The 26,406-nt window shown below is 35.0% G+C and overlaps 1 protein-coding gene across 2 annotated transcripts in view; it reads left to right on the plus strand.

Moving 5' to 3' along the window:
• The first annotated feature begins 1,330 nt into the window (after positions 1–1,330).
• The window catches only part of LOC149549596 (calmodulin-binding transcription activator 3-like), an 80,843-nt gene continuing 55,767 nt past the window's right edge, over positions 1,331–26,406 (plus strand). Inside the window, exons 1-3 of one of the 2 annotated variants that reach the window (XM_089792920.1) lie at positions 1,331–1,721; positions 1,800–1,978; positions 25,172–25,291. In XM_089792920.1, the coding sequence (XP_089649046.1) occupies positions 1,939–1,978; positions 25,172–25,291 (160 nt within the window). In that variant the 5' untranslated portion in view covers positions 1,331–1,721; positions 1,800–1,938. The remainder of the gene's footprint in view (positions 1,722–1,799; positions 1,979–25,171; positions 25,292–26,406) is intronic. The other variant, XM_089792919.1, reaches the window with a different exon arrangement.

The raw sequence follows: 26,406 nt of genomic DNA on the forward strand, positions 1-26,406 counted from the left end.
CTCTCTTTGTCTAAGGATTGACTTTTTTTAGTATAATGGATTTTTTTATCACATGCCATTCTTTTCCTATAAGGAATTATGTCTTGATCATGATTCTCTCGTATGCTAACCCCTTGATTAAATCAACTTTATTCTTTAAAGCCAATGATTTTGATTCTTCATCAATTAGAATTAGACTGCATGTTAAAATTTTTAATCAATAATTTATGTATTTTCTTATGAGTTTCTTTTGTATTGAAAATCTTTAAGCACTCTATATTCGTTGACAAATAACTAGTAACAAGGTGTAGTCAAGCTTATATTTGTATCTATAATTTAAATTTTGAAATCAATCCTAAACTTCTTGGATATATCATCAAATACTCAATATTGATTCATAACGAATACATGCTAATGCAAGATAATATATAAATACAATACAACTACAATTTAATTCAATTTTTAGAAAAATCTCGTCAAAATTTATTATTAAGACATTCCACCAAAACAAATCTACATAAAAAATAAAAAACATAAACGTCAATTTTTGGTGATTTTGGTAAAAACAATTTAATGCCAAATTTCACCATTACTTGATTCTCTTTTAAATCATAAAGAATTATATCTTCTCAAACATCTATAGTTAATAATAATTAATAATTAATAGATACTAAATCCTATTGAAAAAACATTTTTTTTTTCCTTTCAAGAGTGAAATGACATTATCATTGTTCCTTGGGCAAGATCTCAACATTTTATACCACAACATAAGAGATATGACTGTTAATTAGAGATATTTTATTTTAAATAAAAGAACAAAACTTTTGAGGTTTGACTCGTCGGTCCACATTCAGATAAGACCTCCCCTTGAAATTTTTTCATATAAATAATTTAATTGAGATAAAAAAACACTACTTTTGAGGTTTTATTGGTTGGTCCACATTCACATAATACCTCCCCTTAAATTAATGTTCACTAAGGTCATGAAACTAAGGTCCATCACCAACAAGAGGCCTTTGGTGTTTGGGTGTTTGACTAAACTTTAGAAGTGAGTTAACCCCTAAAATAATATAATAATTATTAGTACTAAAGTAATGATCGCTATGCATGGAGGAATGTTCTTGGCAACGATGTAAAGGCCCCCATTCGCATCATGTGACCTTCCAGCCCATAAAACCGGCAGTTCTTCTTGACTTAAAGATTCCTCGGACCTAAAAGTCAAAGATGACGTGGCAAGTCCCATAAACACCTGTGTCAGCACTCCACGTGTCCCGATCACGAGTCACCATCAGTGGTGCCAGCTAGTTCTTTACTGGGAAACTCTAATTTGATAGAAATCCATGAAAAACTCAGAGCCCCAGATTTGGCGGCGGGGCCAGTGGAGCCGCCGGTCACATCGGGGCCATAGAACCGTGAGGCAAGAAACGCCGGCTTCGGACACCTAAAAGCTTAAAGTGCCTCTAAATATGGTGCATCATTTGGCGGCTGTCCTCTGTTATCATCGGTTCGTTTTAGCGGAGAGAATGGTCGCTAAAAACACCGCTATTTCTGGCCCACTTCCTTAAATAGCTGCCGAGGCACATCGAGCCCGTTCCCCTAAACACTAGCACATAATCAAGCGCGTTTCCTTTTGTTTTTCGTACGAGCATTTTGAATGCTGGTTTGGTATGGGATAATTCTCTCCGCATTTATTGTTAGGTCTCTCTACAAGCACACGTCTCGCAGCACACTATATTCCATTTGTAAGAAAATCTAGGGTTTCGTACAATTTCTGAAAATTGTTGTCGAGGGTTTATGGATTGCTGATACCGATGATATAGGGTTTGGACTGTGTTCAGAGGTACAGGGAGGATTATTGTGCCCCTATTGCTGGGGAGGGGCTGAGAGCTGCGACGCAAATTGGACAATTGTATAGATGTGGAGAAAAGTAACTGGCCGGGAGATTATAACGTTCTTGTGATGGCTGATAATCGTCGTTATGTGCTAAATCCTCAATTAGGTATTGTTTATTCTGTTTTTCTTTCCTCAGCTTAATAAATGAGCGAAAATTGACCAGGTTTATGAATTTCATCTTAGATTTTTAGCTGCACCAAGCAAAAATCTTCGACAGGCGGCTTAAAAATTAGTGGTTTATTTCGTTTTATTATTCTTCCCATTCTTGTCTTAGCTGGACTTCATAAAAATTGTCCGGTTATGGAGTCTTAATATCTTTGTTTTCATCTAGACCTCAATTTCACTCTGTTCCAAGAAAGACTTCGACCTTGCTTCGGCTTTATTCCTTTCTGAGCTATATTGGTTTAAATTTGCCGGTACGAGGCTTCATATGTCATGATTTAGGGCTCTGGATATTGCATTTTTGGCTAACTCTACTTAATTGAGCTAAATAATTAAGTCTTGGAGATTAAAACATCGATTCCATTCAGATTTAGAGAGCTCTGCACTGCAAATTAGTGCTCAATTTATCCTTAATGTCTCTCTGCCCCTTGGCTTTCTATTTCATAAAAGATGGCTAATTAGGTACTAAATATGGGATGCATTGGGTTACGGACATCGTGAGTTTTAAGTGAGGAATCTATTCGGAGAGCTCTAAATGTGCATTCCAATGGAACCCATCCAATGGATCTTAAGCTCATTGTTTACTGAAAATCAGTGAAGAGATGCAACACCCGCACTTTCCAGCCCACTTCAGTTCACTGCTCCTATGCCAGCTATTGAAGCTTGAGATTCAAGAAATTGGCTGATTATAGAGCATTTACAGTGTAAGTGTAACACCGTCAGTTTGAACTGTTGAAGATCTACTATGGATTAATGGTAGGTTTTGATGCAAAAACTGAATGTGTGCATTCCTGATGGTTAACCTCAATAATCTAATTCAACAGTTCTCTGATTTTGTTGACAGCTGTTCCTTTACTTAAATGTGTGATTAACATAACTTGTTGGGGAAATTAGTATAATTGAATGCATTTTAGCCATCTTTTACTGAAAATTAGTCTCTAAAATAGCTCATTAGGGACAGTAGTCCATAGCTGTATTCATGTGAAAGGATGATGCCTTCTTGAGCTGATCTGTGGCACATGTAGTCTTATTTCTGTTCTATTTCCCAAAAAACTTGTAATAAGGAACCTAATATCTCATTGTTTTCAATTAATTAATAGTTGAGGGCAATCTATCAATATTGTACGCTACATGGCAACTTTTGACTTTGAGGCAATGTTTATAATTCTACAGCTTAAATTGTGCATTCCCGGGAATAGAAACAGATATACTAATCGAATTCAAGATCTCTGTGAATGTATAAAAGATTCATCAGTCCATTCTTTGTGAACTGATTGTGATTTGATTTATCTCATTGGGATCATGAACCTGAAGATTAGGTTTACATGAAAGATAATTGCTTTTCAAGTTAATTAATGGCAGCTTGGCCCTTGAGGAAGTTAGACTAGTAGTTATTTAATATTGGAGATCAATATGGACCATGTTATGAGAATGTTATCGTGTCTTCAAAGAAGCCAAATTACTTCAAAGTAAAGCTCATACTCAACAGTTGTATGAGCGACTTTTCAAATTGTTAAGTACCTATTTAATTTAAGTGCTAGCATGCATCCCAAAAATTGCATTACTATCTGTTGCTAATTTACCAATCTCATTTAAGTGCTAGCAGGCAAAGAAAGTTTTGTGGGAATAGGAGGGGCAATATCTTTGGAACTGTGGAATTTCCTTTGAAGATTGGTTCCCTCTGGAAGATTAAATTAACTAATTTAAATTGGTGATCAGAGGATTCATGTATTTTGATTTAGGGCTCTGGATCTTAGTCATAGTTCATTTTATTCAGCACATTATTAAAGTCTTAGAGCTTAGAACATGGATTGCATTCAGATAGTTATGTAAACTAATTTTACAGTAAAGCAATTAGGCAATTGGATGATTCTCTACCAAGAATTTGTGCTTTATCTTTTATTTTTTGAAGCTAGCAGCACTCTAGTCCTTGAAATTTAGCTGGTCAGGGAAAAATGGAATTGTTTTCAACTAAAGACTTGGCAAGTTTTTACAGGAGGAATCTAGTCTTAGAACTTAAAATGTGCATTCCAATACAATCTGTCCAATGTATTGTCAGGTTTCATACTTTACAGAAAATTATTGACCCTTTTATGTGCTCTATTCCCCTGTTTTTAGCTTGATATAGGAGAAATTGGTGGATTATAGAGCATTTAAGGTGGATTACATAACCTTTTAAGACCATTAGTCCGAAGCTGTATATGTATGAGAGGATTCAAGCTCATTTGTGGGACATGTTCTTATTTTAGCTCCATTTCATAAAAACTGTCTGAATAGGGACTGAAGATCCCTGTATTTTTAATGAAATATCTTAGAGTCATCTATTATTATTATGTGTCATATCACAATTTCCAACGTGTAAGGCAAGGATTCTAATCCTATAGCTTAATTGAAGCATTCTGTAATGTTCACTTTTGGGAGTTCTTTATACTTTGCCCTAAATTCACAAATCCGTAATGTAACAGGAGCAAAAATGTAGTTAAAGATGTAATTCTTACTCAAATGCGATGAGATAAGTTGTAAATATCTGATCTCTTAGGTTGATCTGCTTTATCAAATGGAACTCTTCTGCTCAGCCTGCTCTCAAAAGCTGAATAATACTCTTTTATTATTGCTCTTCCTTTCTGCTTTGAATGATATCCCCTTTATATTTTATTGTTGGAAGGGTCACCACCTTTCATTAGAATTGAGTTACCACATTTAATTATTGCCTTTCAGAATAATATATTACTCCCTGAATTGCTCTCCCTTGTATTTCCTCCCCAAATGAATCATTTTTCTTTATATCTTCCAATGTGGGGGAGAGTCATCATGGCTGCATGAGTCACATACCTTCATCATTTATGCCCTTTGGAAGAGTCACAACCCTTCATAAATTTTACCCTTTGAAGGAGTCACTTGCTTAATTTGTTGTCAATTTTTTCTCTTTGATTAATTCTTCCTTGCTTCACACCACCTTCCCTTTTCTCTTCCTCCTCTCTCCCCTTTTAAATGACGTTTTCCTCCCTTGTTATATCTCATGTTTGAGGGTGTCACAACTTTTTACTTCTTGGTTTTTTTTTTTTTTTTTTGATAAGCAAGAGGACAAAGCCACATATTAAGAATAAAATATGTACAACCCAACTCATGAGGCACTGAGAGGATGGATTTGGGTAATAATCCTTCAGTCTAGCCTTATTTGGTATTTAAAAAATAATTCTCAACTCGTTATCCCATGGCACGAGGGTCTCCCCTATGATTCTCCTTGCTGTCTTTAATATCCTGATAAAAAAAAGAAAAACAAACCAAACAGGCAACTTCCTAATACTATGAAGATTTTAAAATTACTTTAGATACCTTGAGAAGATAATCGGTTAGATTAAATAAAAATCCATATTCCTAAGGATGCCATCAATCATAAATTGAAAGGCATATTAAAATTATAAAAAGAGCAGAGCAGACTCTGTGTCTTAAAAAACATCATCAAGAGCAGTTACATAAAAATATAACAGTAATTACTGCTAAAACTCCCCTGCTATTACATTCAGACCAACAGAGAAATATTTGAGACAATGATTAAACATTAGGTGTGAGGGAGGAGTTAATCCCCAAGTTGGCTAACTCGTTTGCATACCTGTTTCCTTCCCGGTAAATGTGGTTGAAAATGATACTTTAAAAACATTTGCTAAGTTCTATGGCCATTGATACTTTCACATCTGTTCTCCAATTAGGGAGGGTTCCTTTTATCATTGCATTTATTATAATAGGAGAGTCACCCTCTACTTCCAAATTTCTTATATTCATGGATTTACATAACTGGAGGCCTTCTACTAGAGCCGAGATCTCTGCCCAATTGTTTGTGGCATTACCTATGTATTTGGATAAGTTTGCCACTTCTTTCCCCTGATCATTGTGAATGCTACAACCTATGGCTGCAGGGCCAGGGTTTCCCCTTGACGCTTGGTTAAAATTGAGCTTAAACCAGCTATCCTTTGGAGCTTGCAACACACATTCCAATCTTTGTAGTTTACCTGGACTATCCCCTTCCCCCAAAAAGGGAGGAATATTCAAGCTAATCTATCTTCCGCTCATCCTTTTATCCTAGTAAGACATCTTAGCATGTTTGATATTTGAATTAAGTAGTCTATTGTTGGTTAATTCAATAATAGCAGCTTCTATCTTCTTCTTAAGTTGATCCACAAACATTTGTTTAGCTTGGAAATTCTTCTATTCCTCTCCAAGGGAACTATGGGAGGGAAGGAGATCCAAAGGCTATGAAAGACGCTCTCTGATTTTAGTAGAGGCCAAGAAGATAACATACCCTTAATAGATTTTGGGGCCATCTGATTTCCAAGTTGCAAGCATAACCAATCCCAACAAGAGCTAGAGTAAGGACAACGAAGGAAGAGGTGATCAATAGATTCCTTCTCGAACTCACGTAAGGGGGCATCTACTGGGACCTGGAATACCAAACTTCTTCATTCTTTCTGTTGTAAGGGCCCTTTGATGAAGGAGAACCTAGAAAAAAAGCCTGCCTTGGGAAGGGAGAACTTATCCCAACACAAACAAAGAGGAAAAGGAGACTTGGAAAAACCTTGAAGGGATTCAAGGTACTGCTAGCCCATTTTTGAGCTATATTCTCCATCCTTGCTCCCATCTCAAATAAGGACATCATCCACTCCTTTGAAAGAGATAACTCTTGAATGAAGGATAGCTTAGAGAATAGACTTCTCTTCCATAGTGATATCTTCTGCCTCAATATCTCTCCGATGCCAACTCAGCCCATCATCTTCAAAAACAACATAGTCTTTAACTTGAGTACCCCATTTTATTTCCAAAAAGGATTTGATGTTCCTAAGCGAAGGGACTTGATTGAGGGGACTGTAACCCCCCTAAGAATCACTCCAAAAAAGAGCCTTTCCTCCATCCCCCAGATTCCAAGAGAGTTTGTTTTGAATAGTACTTCTCCAATAAATTTAACCTAACTAAATTTAATTATGTTATATTTTAATTTTATTATTTTATATTTTTAATTGAAATTCAATTTTTGTTCTTTATATTTTGATTATATTATTAAATCCTATATTAAAAAGGGGGCATTACACATTCTTGGGAATAGATATGTTAATCTAATTCAACATCTTATTAAATTGAAAAAGGTAAGTTTTAGTCTTCTTTATAAACCATTTGTGATTAATGTGTTTCAGTGGGATCATGGGCTTGATGCTGAATTTTCTTGAAGTATTTATTTCTTTTTTTTGTTCATTCATGCCACCTTGGCCCAGAGGAAGTTAGATTGAATATTTAATAGATGTTGGAGATGTTTATGGACTGTTTTATAAGAATGTATGTGTCTGTCTTGTAAGAAGCCATATTATGTGGAAGCAAAAGCTGCTCGTACTTAGTACATGAGTGAACTTTTAAATTGTTGAGTACTGATTTACTTTAAGTGCCAGACGGAATCCAAATGTTGCATTGCTACCTACACTGTCGTATTTCAAATGTTTACTTACTAGGTATGAAGAGTCTTATAGTCACGGGATAGGGGAGCACTTTTAGAAGCTGTGGGTTTCCAATAATGTTTGGTTACCTCTGGAAGAGTATTAATAACTTATTGTTAAAAATTATACATGTATCGTAGAAACATGCATAATCTAAAATACCTACAAAAGTTATATGAAAGGCGCACAGGGGAGTACTTGTAGAAGCTGGGGGTTTCCTGGAAGGTTTGGTTACTTTTGAAAGAATATTAATAACTTATTGTTAAAAAATATACATGTATCAGAGAAACATGCATAGTCTGAAATACCTACAAAAAGTTAAATAAAATGCATATTGAATGTTATGAGCTTTTTACTGTGAACAATGATCTAGCTGCAACAATTTTACTTTTAAGTCTTCTACATGTTAGTTTTATAGATCTCTGATAGATAAATCTACTACAAAAATATAGATGAATACTCTTACTTGTGTAACTGCATAATCGATTTGATTCTCAAATGTTGACTGTTCTGTGACTGCTGATATGACAATGATCTTCAATGATGTCTGCTAATAATCTGTACTGTAGAGTGCTTGTGATATTTACCTTTCAGCAAGAAGTGTGAAGGAGAGTTTATAATAATCTTGAAATGATAGTGCAGATTGCTGGGACTTCTTATGCCGTGTATTGATGTATATCCACAGCGATCTGCCTATCTATATATACAATGGTGAAGGGTCATGACCCCCATAGAGTCACGACTCTATGAGGCCTTTGGCCACGAAGAGTCATGCCTCTATGGTGGCATGACTAACAAACATTAGTTTGTGTAAACCAATACTGATTAGCAGTCGGCAATAACACAATGCCATCGATATTATATCACTGCCATCGGTAATAACACAATGCCAATATAAAGCAGTCTGTCGATTATATAATCTGCCGATAAGAATATCAATCACATGTTTATGGTAATCATTAACAACTCATATGTGTGTGTGTGTGTGAGAGAGAGAGAGAGAGAGAGAGAGAGAGAGAGAGAGAGAGAGAGAGCAATAATTATTATTAGATAAATATGATACCGGTTTGCATACGATTGATTACTTCTACAGACGCCATACATCAACACTCCCTCTTAGCAAGGGAGAAGTAATATACCTTAGATTTCAGAATAGAATATCTATTTACTTTATCTGATCTTAACACTTTGAAACAGTGACTAGTCAAATAATAAAAATCACCAAGCTATGAACACTATCATAACGTACGTCATGATCTCTAATTGTTCAAAACAATATCTAGAGTAATCATAATGAATATGTTATCTATGATCTCTAATTGCCCAAAGCAATATTTAGAGATGTCCATACTAATAACATAAAAATTCGTTAATCATGATCTCTAATTGTTTGAAACAATATCTAGAGATGTCCATGGTAACAAATGAGTTCGTTATCTATGATCTCTAATTGCCCGAAGCAATATCTAGAGATGTCCATGATAATAGGCCTATCATTTGCAAGATCGTCACCTTACAAACAATTACCTTTTGAATAAATATGTCCATGAAAGATTGTCACCTTTCATTACATATCTGATGTGACTAAACAACAATAGAAGCATAAACTCATATGAATTGAAATTTTTTAAATTCAATATTCAATATTACAAATTAATCATGCCAAGTTTTTCTTTATAGTATTTCAACTTCACTTTAGCAAGAGGCTTGGTAAAGGTATCAGCTTTTTGCTCATTAGTACTGATGTACTCCAATTGAATGATTCCTTGATTCACCATATTTCGAATGTAGTGGTAAGGAATTTCAATATGTTTGGAGCGATTTGGAAAACTTGATTGGTTGAAAGCTTGATGCAACTTTGATTATCACAATGAATCACAGTGGGCTTCAAAGGTCTTATGAACAAATTTGCTAACAACTTCCGTAGACATACCGCTTCGCTAGCACCCAAAGAAGATGCAATGTATTCTGCTTCGGTGGAACTTAATGCAACTGAAGTTTGTTTTCTGCTGGTCCAAGAAACCGTACCAGATCCTAGATTGAAGCAATATCTAGAAATACTCTTACGTTCAGTAGGACTGGCCACCCAATTAGAATCAAAATATCCATGAAGTTCAATGTTGACTTTATCATATTTGATTCTCATTCCAATAGTACTCTTTAGATATCTCAAAATGTATTTAGCTGCATGTAGATGTATTTTCTTTGGTGCACACATAAACTGATTCAAGGTGTTAGTAGCATAACATATGTTAGGACGAGTATTCACCAAATACATTAAAGATCTAATAATTTGCCTTTAGTAAGTAGAATTTGTAGGTTTTGACTTGATCATATCATCCTTCAACTTGTGTAGATTTACTTCCATAGGAGTAGCAGCTGGTTTACATTCCATCATTCCAAATTTTGTTAAAATGTCGACTATATATTTTCCTTGATTCAAAAGAATGTAGTTATCTTGTTGCCAGAGTTCTAATCCCAAAAAGTAGTGAAGTAGACTTAAATCTTTCATTTCAAACTCTGCTGTGAGTTCTTGTTTGCATTTCTTTATGAGATGTTCCTCACCTGTTATCAACAAGTCATCAGTATATAACACAAGAATAATCATATCGTCACCATCTATCTTGAAGTATAAGTTAGGATCAGCTTCATTTTTAGAATATCCTAACTTCATTAGATAGTTGTCTATCCTTTCATACCACGCTTTGGGAGCCTGTTTGAGACCATAAAGAGTTTTCTTTAATATACAAACGTAAGTTTTGCTGTGATGAGTGTTGAATCCTTCTGGTTGCTCGATATAAACTTCTTCAATTTTGCCATTTAGGAATGTTGTTTTGACATCCATTTGATGAACCTTCCATCCCTTGGATGCTGCAATAGCGAAGATGGTTTTGACTGAAGTATATCTAGCAACTGGTGCAAATGTTTCTTCATAATCAATGCCTTCTTTCTATGAAAAACCTCGTGCTACAAATCTGGCTTTGTACTTTTCAATGCTTCCATCAGATGCATGGTTAATTTTAAATAACCGTTCGGAAGAAACAATTGTTTTGTTTTTAGGTCTTGGTACAACATCCCATACATCATTTTTTAGTATAGAGTTATATTCTTCAATCATTGCTTTTTTCCAAGACTGATTTGAAAGTGCATCTTTAACATTAGAAGGTTCAATTTTTATAAGTTCAGTTAATAATGCAACATAACATGATTGATTTCTTGTTCTTTTGCTTTCTTGAATCACTTCATTAGGTTCAGCTTGATTTTCTTCTATCATTTTCCTAGCCCAAAGTGGCCTCTTTTTATTGTTGACATTTTTAGAATCTTCATGATTAGACATAGTGGAAGAGGATGGTTCAATAACATTCTCCCTCTCAATTTCTATTTGTTGATTTTCATCTACTTCAGGAATAGATTCAGTAATGGATTCATCACTGTTTCTAGAGATATTAAAGGCAATATTTTTTTCAAATTTCACATCTTTGCTAATTTCAATTGTTCTTTGACCTGGAATGAAGACTTTGTATCCTTTTGTTGTTTCACTATATCCAATAAGTATCCCTTTCTTTCCGAAAGGTTCTAGTTTTGTTCTTTTCTCTTTAGGAATGTGTATATAGACAGGACATCCAAATATTCTTAGATGACTTAGATTAGGTTTAATGCTTATAAATACTGCTTCCGGAGTGGTGTTCACTAATACTGAGTGTGGACATCTATTTTGAATGTAGACTGTAGTGTTAGAAGCTTCAGCCCAGAAGGAAGTATGAAGGTTTTGATTGTGCATCATTGCTTTGGTGGATTCAACAATTGATTTATTTTTACGTTAAACAACTCCATTTTGTTGAGGATTATATGGTACAAAAAATTCCCTCTTAATCCCGATGGCAATGCAAAAATTCTTAAAAATATCAGAGATGTATTCACCTCCATTGTCTAACGTTAGAATTTTTATTTTCTGTCCTGACTGATTTTCAACTAAGGCTTTGAACTCTTTGAATTTTGATAAAACTTCAATTGATTCTTTCTGTTTTAGAAAATAGATCCAATTTCTTCTAGAGTAATCAGCAATAAAAATTACACAAAAGAAGCACCCGTTAAGGGAATGTACAGACATAGGACCGCAAAGGTCAGTGTGGATTAGTTCAAGAATGGATTTAGATTTGTGAACACTTTCAGGAAATGATTGTTTAGTATTTTTGCCTAAAGCACATCCTTTGCAAATACTTAAGTGATCAGTTTTGAGACTAGGTAAACTTTTTACAATTTTTCCTATGGATGATAATGCATGATAGTGAAGGTGACCTAGTCTCCTATGCCAAATTTTGATGGAATTTGAAGTTTCATGACTAAGACTTAGGTTTTGATTGTTACAAAGTTTATATAGACTTCCATTTCTAAATCCGATGGAAATGGTTTTCTTGATATTAGAATTCTTTGGCCAAGATAGAACTTTGTCCTCTTGGAATGTGATTTTGAATCCTTGATCAGCAAGACCAGAAATAGAGACTAGGTTTCTCTTTATTCTTGGTACATATAAAACATTTTTGAGTTGTAGGGTAATTCTTGAATTTTGATAAATTAAACAGGAACCAATTCCTTTGATAGGATGAGTAGAGTTATCTCCAATGGTAACCTCTTTTGAGGCTTGTTCAGAGAAAGTTTCAAATTTGTCTCTAAAACCAATGATGCGCCGAGATGCTCCACTGTCTCTGATCCAAGTGTTGTGGTTTGAGTTTAATTCACTTGAAAGGGCTAAGTAAAAAGCATAGTTTTCTCATTCTTCTTTCTCTACACCCTCTCCTTTGATTTTTGCCAAGGTTGCTTGAATTTTCTTCTTTTCAGGGAAAAAGTTATGGGAGTGACCAATTTTATAACATTTAAAACATCTTTGGACCAATCACGTTGCTTATATGATTTGTTACATTCCCTTTTGTTGTATTTGAATTTTCTTTTTTTGTTTGATTTTACGTGAAGTTCTTGAATTTCTCCCTCTTAATTATCTCCCTCTTAATTTGTACTTAGTCCTCTTGAGACTAATCTAGATTCTTTTTGTATGCATTCATTCTTTAATAAATCGAATTTAGGGAGTTTGGGTCGAGAGCTTAAACCTTGAATAAATGTTTCTCATGATAGAGGAAGACCTCTTAGTGCTATCATGCTGAGTTCTTTGTCATCAACTCGATTTTCCATTGTCGCAAGTTGATCTTTTAATTTAGAAATCCTTAGAAAGTATGAAGTAATAGGTTCTCCATTTTTCATCTTTATATATAGTAGATCTTGTTTTAGGGTTAATAATCTACTAGTTATGTTGATTTCAAATGTATCTCAAATAGTGGAGAACATCTCAAATGCAGTATTGAGAGTGGATATGGAGGGAAGAATATGATCTTTTACAGAATCTATTATAATTTTCATTTCTTTATTATTATGTCTTTTCCATGTTACTTTCTTTGGTTCATTTTCAGGCATGGATATGTTTGTTTCAATATGTTCCTCTAATTCCATTTCACTTAATATTATCATTACTCTAATTTTCCATGATGAGAAATTAGATGCATCGTCAAGCCTATCTTCTAGTCTCACATGATTCACCATTTTAATAATATTATTTAGCTTTTGAAAAAATCAGAGATTTTTAGATTTTAATTTTGAGTAATAACTTTTCTTATCAGAATGTCTCTGATACCATGTTAGTTTTATAGATCTCTGATAGATAAAACTATTACAAAAATATAGATGAATACTCTTACTTGTATAACTGCAGAATTGATTTGATTCTCAAATGGTGACTGATTTGTGACTGCTGATATGACAATGATCTTCAATGATGTGTGCTAATAATTTGTACTGTAGAGTGCTTGTGATATTTACCATTCAGCAAGATGTGTGAAGGAGAGAGTTTATAATAATCTTGAAATGATAGTGCAGATCGCTGGGACTTCTTATGCCATGTATTGATGTATATCCACAGCGATCTGCCTATCTATATATACAATGGTGAAGGGTCATGACTCCACATGGCCTTTGGCCACGAAGAGTCATGCCTCTACGGTGGCATGACTAACAAACATTAGTTTGTGTAAACCAATACTGCATAGCAATCGACAGTAACACAATGCCATCGATATTATATCACTACCATCGGTAATAACACAATGCCAATATAAAGCAGTCTGTTGATTATATAATCTGCCAATAAGAATATCAATCGCATGTTTATGGTAATCATTAACAATTGATAATGCTTATTGCATGTTATAAGTTATTCAACACATTTCTATATATCTTAACACATTTCTATGAATGCACAACACTGAACACCACTCATAGGTTGGAAGATAATGCTCATTGAATGATATAAATCAGGTCCAACTGTTATAAAATAGGAGCAGTGTTTAGTTAGTTGTCTGCATAATGACTTCGTACTGAATTATTTGCTAGAAATTTGAGCTCAACCTCTGTAGTAATAGTTATAGATTTGTATTAAGAGTGTTAGGATTAACGAGACAAAAATAACAATTACATGCAAATATAACCAATATCAGAAAAATAATAAATCACACAGAAGAGAACACAAGACACAAAGATTTAACGTTGTTCACCCAATTCCTGGGCTATGTCTACCAAACAATGAGTCCAATATTCTTATTATCCAGTGATTACAACCTAGTTACAATCTGTGATCCCGTACAACTCAATATCGCGGCAAGAAACTACAATCTCATTGCATGTTATGAAATCCCTAACCCTAAGCCATTTTATACAAGCTTTTTGCTGCTTACAAATTAGGGCTAGAATAAGCTGACCAAGAGAAAAATATAATTTCTGATGCTTTTACAATGCTAAATTCATTTTTGGCTTCAGGGGTGGTGCCCCTTGACCTTGCCTTGTATTGTAATAGGGAGCGCGCCTAGGGCCACTGACTCCAGGACCCCGCAAGGGGCACTGCTCCTTGACCTTGCCTATGGCGCTACCTCAGGACCCCGCAAGGGGCATTTTGCCCCCAAACCCCCCATCAAAATTTGGGAGAAACCACATCGAATGAAGGGGGAAAAATCAACCTCCTAGTCTAATTAGGCCCCACTTCACAACAAAGAAATATTACTTGGGGATCCATCCCCATTGGGAAACATGCCGAGCATGTGGGGACAGGTTGGAAAAGTTTCCCCATTGTCCCCAAAAATCCATTGAAAACAGGAAGCATGTGTAGAAAATGCTTAGTTGCTGATTCGTGAAACAAATCCAATTCAGGTATGCTAATCGGATCCGTGGATTCATGATTTTTTTTTCCCAATAATGATCCATGGAGGATTCGTGTGTATATATATATATATATATATATGTATGTATACTACAAAATAAGAGAAATATACACAATTCTAAAACTAAATCATTTCATAGTATGAATCTATGATTCTAGCATGCGTCTATGAATCTAGTATACTTGATAATTGATCTATTTTTACGATTGTAAAGAAAAACAGCACATTCACATTCATGATTTTATGCTTTTGTGCCTTGTATTGCCATGGATTCGTGCTGGATTCTCAAGCCGACGCTTGGATCCTTGATTCTGCTGCAGATCCTCAAGATCTGTGGGCTGCAGATCCTCAAGGATCCACAGGCAGAATCAAGGATCCTACCTGGATATACATAATTCTAAAACTAAATCATTTCATAGTATGAATCTATGATTCAAGTATGCATCTATGAATCTAGTATACATGATAATTGATTTATTTTCACGATTATAAAGAAAATCAGCACATTCACATTCATGATTTTATGTTTTTGTGCCTTGTATTGCCATGGATTCATGCTGGATCCTCAGGCTGAGGCTTGGCAGGATCCTCGATTCTGTTGGCCACGGATCCTCAAGGATCCATAGGCAGAATCAAGGATCCGGGCACAGAATCAAGGATCCTGCCCGGATCCAAGCACGAATCCGGATCCGGCCTAACCGGTACGAATCCGGCTACTAAGAGAAAATGCGTAGGCCTCGCTAGATGGATACAGGGGACACTTGGAAGTTCCCCAACTGTCATGGCTAACTGTCCACTGCTGAGCAGCAAAATGTTTCATGAAAAAAACACTACAAGATTCACATGAATGTCTACCAGGACACTTGCAATCACATCTGACAGAAAATCCACTTTTGATATGTTTTGATGGATATCCATGCCCTGTTCCAAAGCTCCAGTTTTACCATAGACTAGAACGATGCAGATGAAGGTGCTAGGGATTGGTTTTAAACTTGACAATTGTATTTGCTTGAAAGTTTTTTAAGCCTTTGTGCATATCCTGTAACCATTGCATTCTATCAGATTGCATTTCTTTGAGACATTTTATTGAAATTGCTTAAAAGCTCATCAACTACTTTTCATATCCCTGTAATAATTGCAGTAGCAAGACTACAATTTTTAGGGGATACTTTGTTAAACAGCTTGCTGTCTATGCTTTTACATTTTCGATTTGTCTCCCAAGGTACCCGCAACTACAATATCTGAGTAAAGTATGCATCCAATGTAAAGCCCTTAGCATGGTGAAGGTTCACTAACATGCTAAATGGTGTCTTGAATGAGTATTAACAAGTTAAAATTAATCATTTTTGTTTGTTTCAAATATTGGTAAACATCAAATGAATACCTCTCTGCAACAATGCATATTATTTGTTCTCCAACAACCATTATATTCAGCACAAGGTTGATACAGGCAAAGAAAAACTGGCATTCGCTTAGTGGTAATCATCAATAGGTGCTAGACAAATTGTAGTTTAGCTCTAATATAATAATATTATGTGTTATGGTTTGATGATGTATATATGATGATTACCTCATCAATGTTATCATACGAATATTTCAAATTTTCTATATTTTCAGTTTCCCTATTTTTTTAATAGCCTTCCCCTGCCATCCTCTAGTAGGTGGCCTCCCTCCCATCCTTGTTCCAAAAATGTATCCTCCCATCCCTTGCTATCCTCAGCCCGGAAACTTGGGGAAACATAACATTTAAGCTTGCAGTTTTGCATTATGTTCTTGAGCATCACTTAGTAAGAAAATGAAAACATAAAATTTCTTTTGTTAGGATTCTATGCCTTAATCACTAATGGAATAAATGGGGGTTTCTCATATTCAACTCTTTAGAAAGATCAACTTCTACATGCTCCGTATGCTTTAGGGAGACTGAATATCACCTGTTCAATAAGGCTAGCTTGTTTTCTGTTAAATCACAATTATCAGCATATGCATCCTATATAACAAATTACAAACAGTATTGCCCGTTGTAATATGAAGACCTGGATAAAAAATATTTACCATGAATCTACTAACAGTCAAATGGTACTTATTTTATTATACTCCAGTCTCCAGAAACTTTTGCATTCTTCACATGTATACCATATTCTACCCATATGCTTTATTAATTTCACATTTTCATTTTAAGAAAAGCTGTCTTTGTTGTTTGTAATAATTCAACCATCAATATATACACTAATTGTGACGAATTACAATGCTATCACCTTTAGCAACACAAAGACTTGTATGAAATTATGTATCATGAATCCTTTAACCATTAGTTTGTAATCGTTTTCTTACGACTCCAGGCTGTTAGAGCTTTTTCATTCTTCACAAGTATGCCATATTTTCCGTATATGTTATATGTTCTGCTGTCTTATTTGTATATGATTATATTACCATGTTCTACCTATATGTTATTTAGTTTACTGCCTTATTCTATAAATTCCAGCAGATGCTTCCTTGTTCTATATATTCTTCCATTTGCATCTTCAATTGAATATGCTTCAGAAACTGTATAAACACACATTGAAGCATAATGGGCTTGAGCTGAACTGAAGACCTGGATAAAAAATTGCTATCATGAATCTACTAACAGTCAAATGGTACTTATTTTATTATAATCCAGGCTCCAGGAACTTTTGCATTCTTCACATGTATACCATCTTCTACCCATATGCTTTATTAATTTCACATGTTCATTTTAAGAAAAGCAGTCTTTGTTGTTTGTAATAATTCAACCATCAATATATACACTAATTGTGACAAATTACAATGCTATCACCTTTAGCAACACAAAGACTTGTATGAAATTACGTACCACGAATCCTTTAACCGTTGGTTTGTAATCATTTTCTTACGACTCCAGGCTGTTAGAGCTTTTTCATTCTTCACAAGTATACCATATTTTTACCGTATATGTTATATGTTCTGCTGTCTTATATATTTATATATGATTATATTACCATATTCTACCTATACGTTATTTAGTTTACTGCCTTATTCTATAAATTCTAGCAGATGCTTCCTTATTCTATATATTCTTCCATTTGCATCTTCAAATGAATATGCTTTAGAAACTTTATGAACACACATTGAAGCATAATGGGCTTGAGCTGAACTGATTTTACCATGCATTTAAATTTTAAACTCATTCTTTTATGCTGGATTGTGAGTATATTTTTTCATGATCCTGTAGCATGATATATAATTACTTCATTACTCCGATGTTTCCCAGTGTGTGGGAACATTATTTTTTGGCTCTGTACAAAATTGAAAATTGTTTTAAGAATCCATCACCTTATTCTAGATTAGTAATGTCATCTCTTTTCTTGGCCTCGTTAAATTGCTTTTACTTGCTTGATGCACCTTGTTTATCCCAAACATCAAACTGAATTTAATCTAATTGTTTGTAATTTTCTTGTCCACTCATAATGATTTCATCTTTTCCCTTATCTAACCTTACGAGCTTTGTTCCACCAGTATAATCAATAATGGCAAGTACTATATTATATCTTCTCTATTTTAATTTACTATCTCAATGGTGCATTGTATACCAATTTGTTTAAGGTTTCTAGCTTCCAGAGTAGTAATCTTAAATTTTTTTGTTGGATATCTGTTGAATGAAATATATCTTTTGAATTTTCCCATGCAATCTCTTGCCAAACATAATTGGAAGTGTTTAAATTGTGCTATTACTAATGTTTCACTGAGTTTCGAGGATGGGGGATGCAGTCTTGGGGATGGCAGATTTTTTTTTTTTGAATTTTGGAGATGGCATGGATAGGACTATCTAAATGAATTTAACAAACTAAATAGGCGGAAGTTTTAAAAAGAAAATATGATGTGCTGGTTTTGCAAAGACAATCCTCCCTGTTTTAGCTTTAATGAGGTGTTATAATTTTCTTATTCTATTTAAAAGAATTAATTCACCAAATAAAGCAGGCTGTCCAGTCTCAAAAGTTAATTCATGATATTTGCAGAAAGTCATATGCTGGGGATGTCATCCAAACCAGTAGGGATGCATCTGCTGGAAATGCCAGAGTTTGCAAGGTGGTATATTGATTATATTTCTGTTATTCTAATTTGCCCCTGAATTTTGCTGCCTATTTATGTAAATATTTTTTTATAATTGATCAGGTCTTTTGAAAAACATATTCCTACACTGTCTAATTTGGACTTTTTGGAGGATTAAAGTTCAACCATTTTACCATTAGTCTTAACTATAAATTGCTAAAATATATCAAAAGCATATGAATTGAAATTTTGGTGATATGTCTGAATCTTATAAGAAAAAAGTGACTGAAGGCTATTAACAAATTAAATATTTTGGAACTTGTAAATGAAAAGACTATATTGTCTTACTATACCCTAAATCTAAAACTTGAGCTGCTCTCCAAGGGCATGATTTGTAAAGGCGTTTCCAATGCTAAGTTATTGAAGGTTTCAATTGAAAAACCTGAAGGATGAAAAACCCTAAGTGGTTTGTTATGGTACACTGTTTGCCACTAAATAATACCCAAAGGTGCTTGTGTAGTGGTGGGTCCTCTCCCCTCGTAATTATTAACGTAAATGAGGGACATTGTCTCTAGTAGAACGAATATTCATGGCTGAAAACAAATGGGTTAAATCTCACTGATAAAAAAAAAAATTTAATCTTCTCATGCTGTTTACAAATTGAGCGAGTCTCAAAAATACATCCTGCGATTTAGAGATGTCTTTCTTCACTTTGGCTGATATAAAGATTTAGATACCTAAACTATAAAAAGGTTGGATTGTCATACCAGTGATGCCGCACAAGTTTCGCAGCATCAACTTTAGCATCAAAAGCTACTTCTGCTGAAACTAACATAATAAATATGTTAAACTGTCCTGCAAAACGTTTGTTGCAGCTACTGTGCAATTATCCTCCTTGTTAAAACTCAACTTCACGATTTTGTTTGTAATCCAACTAAAACAATGTGCTTGCTTAGGCCTGGAACGAAGAAATAAAGTATATGAATGCCTAAACTAGGCTAATAGTTCTTGATGGTAGAACTCCATGATGATCAATAATATATGGCGTGGGAGAAGTGGGTGGTGGAGTTTAAAATCAATATAACAAGTAAAGAGACAAGGGACATAAAACAAGTACAAGCAAAGATTTTAGCAAACAAATGAATATTAATCCTAAACATGCAAACACATATAATGGCAAATGTTCCAAACATTTCATATAAGCATGTGAAAGAAAGACCTGTCGCCACAGAAAAAGATACGGTAATTGTGGTTCTGGTATGAGATTGAGGTTGATTGTAATGTGCAAAGAAAAGATTACAAATACTAGGTCAGTCCAGCTTATCATATGATGAGTTTATTGCTTTAGTCCCTTGTGTGTGTACAGTATTTGTTCTCCTATTACATATAACAAAAGCTTTGTTTTTACATTTTCTTTCAACTGTGCAACAAACTGTTAGTCCCTTGTGTGTGTACAGTGTTTGTTTGTCAACTTTGGCTATCACATAGAACGACAGCTTTGTCATTACATTTTCTTTCAACTATTCAACAAATTGTTCTTCATTACTAGTCATATGTCCAGAGGTTCCAAACCCACATACAAGACATGTTTTGATGTATTGTCATCATGTACCTATAATAAGGTACTTGTTATCTTATCCACTTCCTTGGTCTGCAAAAGTTTTAGCATGCCTTTATTTATTTTTACTACGAGTTGGATCTAAAAGTCATTTCCTGTGCTGATTTAAATTTTTAAATGTATCCAGTCTTTCCACAGTAATGAAACACTTAAACATATCTTTCTGATTACAAGTACCAGAAGCAGAAGTTTTCTTTTTTTTTTGTACGTTAGAAAATGCCTTTTTAATCCTTTACATGAACAAGCAGTTTGCTTTCTCTTTATTTGAATACTTGAAAACTCACAGTATTTCGAATATGGTAGTCATAAACTTTGTATATTACAGTGTAATGTAAACAAGTTTATCATCTTTAAGTTTTTAATTAAATGCCACAATCTACTCTTCAATGTTGCCATGTTCATTGAGGAATTCCTTTTTTTCATCTTAAAAAAAATCATGTCATGAAGATATTATCAAACTATAAAAAACATGCTATATGAGGTGTCAAATGACTAGTAATAAAATACAAACCAATACAAACCAATGACTACTTATCAATTGATGAGCTTAAGGGGCTTTCTAATGAATGGTTCATAAGGCACAACACTTGGTGAAGGTTTTGCAAATGGGGTTGCAAGCTTTGGGTTTAACTAAGGAGGAAACTCCGTAGTTAAGCGCGCTCAGGCTGGAGTAGTACTGGGATGGGTGACCTCCCGGGAAGTCCCGGTGCTTCACCCCTGTGAGCATCACCTAGATCCAATGAGTGCTAAGTGTTCCATTTATTCTCATGAGAGATGGATTCATGTTGAATCACTACTCATGAAATATGGGTCATCGAGTTTGACTCAAAATCACACAGTTAAATCCTGATATTCATATCACAATTTGACTAGCTGTGGAAATTATCTCCTACTTATCAATTGATGAGCTTAAGGGGCTTTCTAATGAATGGTTCATAAGGCACAACACTTGGTGAAGGTTTTGCAAATGGGGTTGCAAGCTTTGGGTTTAACTAAGGAGGAAACTCCGTAGTTAAGCGCGCTCAGGCTGGAGTAGTACTGGGATGGGTGACCTCCCGGGAAGTCCCGGTGCTTCACCCCTGTGAGCATCACCTAGATCCAATGAGTGCTAAGTGTTCCATTTATTCTCATGAGAGATGGATTCATGTTGAATCACTACTCATGAAATATGGGTCATCGAGTTTGACTCAAAATCACACAGTTAAATCCTGATATTCATATCACAATTTGACTAGCTGTGGAAATTATCTCCTACTTATCAATTGATGAGCTTAAGGGGCTTTCTAATGAATGGTTCATAAGGCACAACACTTGGTGAAGGTTTTGCAAATGGGGTTGCAAGCTTTGGGTTTAACTAAGGAGGAAACTCCGTAGTTAAGCGCGCTCAGGCTGGAGTAGTACTGGGATGGGTGACCTCCCGGGAAGTCCCGGTGCTTCACCCCTGTGAGCATCACCTAGATCCAATGAGTGCTAAGTGTTCCATTTATTCTCATGAGAGATGGATTCATGTTGAATCACTACTCATGAAATATGGGTCATCGAGTTTGACTCAAAATCACACAGTTAAATCCTGATATTCATATCACAATTTGACTAGCTGTGGAAATTATCTCCTACTTATCAATTGATGAGCTTAAGGGGCTTTCTAATGAATGGTTCATAAGGCACAACACTTGGTGAAGGTTTTGCAAATGGGGTTGCAAGCTTTGGGTTTAACTAAGGAGGAAACTCCGTAGTTAAGCGCGCTCAGGCTGGAGTAGTACTGGGATGGGTGACCTCCCGGGAAGTCCCGGTGCTTCACCCCTGTGAGCATCACCTAGATCCAATGAGTGCTAAGTGTTCCATTTATTCTCATGAGAGATGGATTCATGTTGAATCACTACTCATGAAATATGGGTCATCGAGTTTGACTCAAAATCACACAGTTAAATCCTGATATTCATATCACAATTTGACTAGCTGTGGAAATTATCTCCTACTTATCAATTGATGAGCTTAAGGGGCTTTCTAATGAATGGTTCATAAGGCACAACACTTGGTGAAGGTTTTGCAAATGGGGTTGCAAGCTTTGGGTTTAACTAAGGAGGAAACTCCGTAGTTAAGCGCGCTCAGGCTGGAGTAGTACTGGGATGGGTGACCTCCCGGGAAGTCCCGGTGCTTCACCCCTGTGAGCATCACCTAGATCCAATGAGTGCTAAGTGTTCCATTTATTCTCATGAGAGATGGATTCATGTTGAATCACTACTCATGAAATATGGGTCATCGAGTTTGACTCAAAATCACACAGTTAAATCCTGATATTCATATCACAATTTGACTAGCTGTGGAAATTATCTCCTACTTATCAATTGATGAGCTTAAGGGGCTTTCTAATGAATGGTTCATAAGGCACAACACTTGGTGAAGGTTTTGCAAATGGGGTTGCAAGCTTTGGGTTTAACTAAGGAGGAAACTCCGTAGTTAAGCGCGCTCAGGCTGGAGTAGTACTGGGATGGGTGACCTCCCGGGAAGTCCCGGTGCTTCACCCCTGTGAGCATCACCTAGATCCAATGAGTGCTAAGTGTTCCATTTATTCTCATGAGAGATGGATTCATGTTGAATCACTACTCATGAAATATGGGTCATCGAGTTTGACTCAAAATCACACAGTTAAATCCTGATATTCATATCACAATTTGACTAGCTGTGGAAATTATCTCCTACTTATCAATTGATGAGCTTAAGGGGCTTTCTAATGAATGGTTCATAAGGCACAACACTTGGTGAAGGTTTTGCAAATGGGGTTGCAAGCTTTGGGTTTAACTAAGGAGGAAACTCCGTAGTTAAGCGCGCTCAGGCTGGAGTAGTACTGGGATGGGTGACCTCCCGGGAAGTCCCGGTGCTTCACCCCTGTGAGCATCACCTAGATCCAATGAGTGCTAAGTGTTCCATTTATTCTCATGAGAGATGGATTCATGTTGAATCACTACTCATGAAATATGGGTCATCGAGTTTGACTCAAAATCACACAGTTAAATCCTGATATTCATATCACAATATTAATGTGTCCTCTTCTTGAGACATCAGAGGCTCCTTGTAATACCTTCACTCAATGGCCTTGTTACCTTTTCCATGATTTTAGTCAACATGATTCTGAATGTAAGCTATTTTAAATTTGTACTTTTATGCATGATAATTTCTTCCATTTGATTTCTGTGTCTTGATACCATAATACTTGGTGTCCTCTCTTGTTTTTCAGAAGACATTTCTGGACTGGTGCCTCTTAGTACCCTTCATCTCCTATTTCTACTGCCATCTTATTCTGTGTGTTTGCAATCTCCTTCGTGTTACAGCCCATCAATAGGAATAGCCTGGGGTATTGCACAGCCTAGCCTTTTCTTTATGCATTGCACATGATCACTACAAAAGCAATCTGGATTGCCATTGGATTACTATAAATGCTGTATCTAGTGCTGCTGAGCTTTTCCAGGCATGTTTTAACCCTAGCAAAGCTTAAAATTCCTTTGTTCTCCTTCTTCGTGCATAATTATTCCTGTCTATTTAATAAATTAATAAATCTTCAATTGTAGCTTAACTAATAATGAAGCTGTGACAAGTGGAAAAACATGCTATTACATTGTTGCAAGGGATTCCAACAAGTCTTTCATGGTATTATTTTCTCCAATTTCTTGACTAAGATTCATTGTAATATTTTCTCCGATTTCATGGCAATGTGTTTTTCACTGAATATTTATTAGACTGTAGCCAACAAGACGTTTAGTGTTTGAAAAAATGGTAAGAGATCTTGATATACTTTTAGTCTGGAAATTAAAAGTGCTTTCTTTTTCTAGCTTCATAGACAGTGATCAGCCATGCCCATGGGAATAGGACAAACATACAATATTGTATGTATTTTGCATAGTTCTTAGCATAAATAGAGTTAATTGATTATACCACTGGATAATTTAATAGCTGTTTATTGATTATAATTTCTAATTTTTATTTGGAAAATGTGTCACCAGAGGCATTGCTGATGGTGATAATCTTCATGGTTATTTTAATCTGTGCACCCGATATGAAGAAATAGAAATCACATTATATCTTGGGTATAAATAATTGTTGCTTATTTTTGATATTTACAATAGCTGTTAGATTTCTGCTATATGTACTTATGCTGAATTATCACTTAGGTGCTCAAAGAAAAAGTCAGAACTGTTTCATGTTATCATACATTGATGGATTGCTTTTGAATTATGGGATTTCTAATACTTTCACTGCCTAATTGTTTGCTTGTCAAGAGTTTGCTCTCTTTCACTATCCCTTACAGAATATCACTTTTGTCACATTTTTCACTTCATGCATGTCAACTTTATTAGATCATTTATATAAGTATGTTTCCAAAATTTCTATTCATGTTGCTCATGTAAATTTGAAATGATAATGACATTATAATCCGACGAATTATTGTTACTGATAGATATAGTTCAACTCTTTGTGCTTATAATTTAATTCATGCCAGTTCCATTTGAACAAGAAAAATGACTACTAAAAGACAGAATTTTTGGGGATTAGTTTGCATCTAACACTGAATCCTTCAATAAATTCACACAGTCCTTTTCTCTTGTTCAACTATAATGCATGGCAAAACAACCAAAACTATGGTTTTTATGTTTTTTCTCACTACATTGCAAGTTATCAATGAATTTAAATATTTCTCAGTCTATTTAATATTTCTTTGCCCTTATTGTTAACAGATATCGGGCAAATATTACTGGAAGCCCAACACCGTTGGCTTCGACCAACAGAGGTTTGTGAAATTCTTCGGAATTATAAAAAATTTCGCCTAGCACCTGACCCACCACACAAACCACCAGGTATGAGTCTATGAAATATTTTTATTACTTTATTCATGTGTATGGTACGTAGCTGGAAATCTTTATCATGGAATTGCTGTAAAAGCATAGATTTAAAAGTTAATATAATGTGTAATGTCCAAGGCATTTGAAATGTTGACTGCATACTATTCAAATTGAATTCTATGCCACTATATGCATTTCTGTTGAGTTGACTATCTATGCATAGTAATTTCTTTTCCCATCACATTTTCTACTATATTAGAAGCTTTTGTTGAATTCAATTTTTGGGAATTTGGTTTTGCAATTTTCCTCAACTTTGTGGTTTGCCATTAAAATATATACTTTATAAGTACGAAAGTTCATATTATTAGAGGTCATCATTGAATTCAAATTTTGGAAACTTGGTTTTACAATTTTCTTTAGTGTAAAATGGTTATGTTACCCCCCCCCGCTACACACACACACACAACCCCCTTCCACCTAGGGTCACAAACATCTCTGGATTGGGGAGTTGGCGTTCCTAAATCCCCCCGACCACTGCTGTTGTGCTGCAGTGTTGTCTAGGTGTCCCCCATTGGCGGCCAGCTTCAAACATAAGAAACAAGTTTTTATTTATTTTGAAGTTTTGATTTTTACAATAGGACTCTATTCGAACCCTAAAAAGTGGTTGGTCAATCATATCACGCTACTATCATCATTTTGATATTTTTGAATTTTGAATCTTTGATAGAAGTGAACTGATATAAATTAGAATGTTCTATTTGATTGTTACCATTGGGTATGTACTATGTTGAATGCTTAATGGTTTTGGTTCATGTTGCAATTGCAATTTTGCTATGTACAAGTATTTGGTATGTTAGATTGAAACATCATTTCGTAGCTAACATTTCAAGTTCTATATGTACAGTGCACAATCCCCCTCCTTCCTCCAATTGCCGACGGACTTCAAACATAAGAATTTTTAATTTTTTTTTTAAAGTTTTGATTTTAACAAAAGGATTCTACTCAAACCCTAAAAAGTGGTGGGGCAATCATATCACGCTACTATCATCATTATGATATTTTGAATTTTGAATCTTCGATAGAAGTGAACTAATATAAATCATAATGCTCTATTTGATTGTTACCACAGG

The sequence above is a fragment of the Cupressus sempervirens genome, chromosome 7 (assembly GCF_028749045.1).
Source record: "Cupressus sempervirens isolate cs-2001-9-10 chromosome 7, ASM2874904v1, whole genome shotgun sequence".
Taxonomy (NCBI): domain Eukaryota; kingdom Viridiplantae; phylum Streptophyta; class Pinopsida; order Cupressales; family Cupressaceae; genus Cupressus; species Cupressus sempervirens.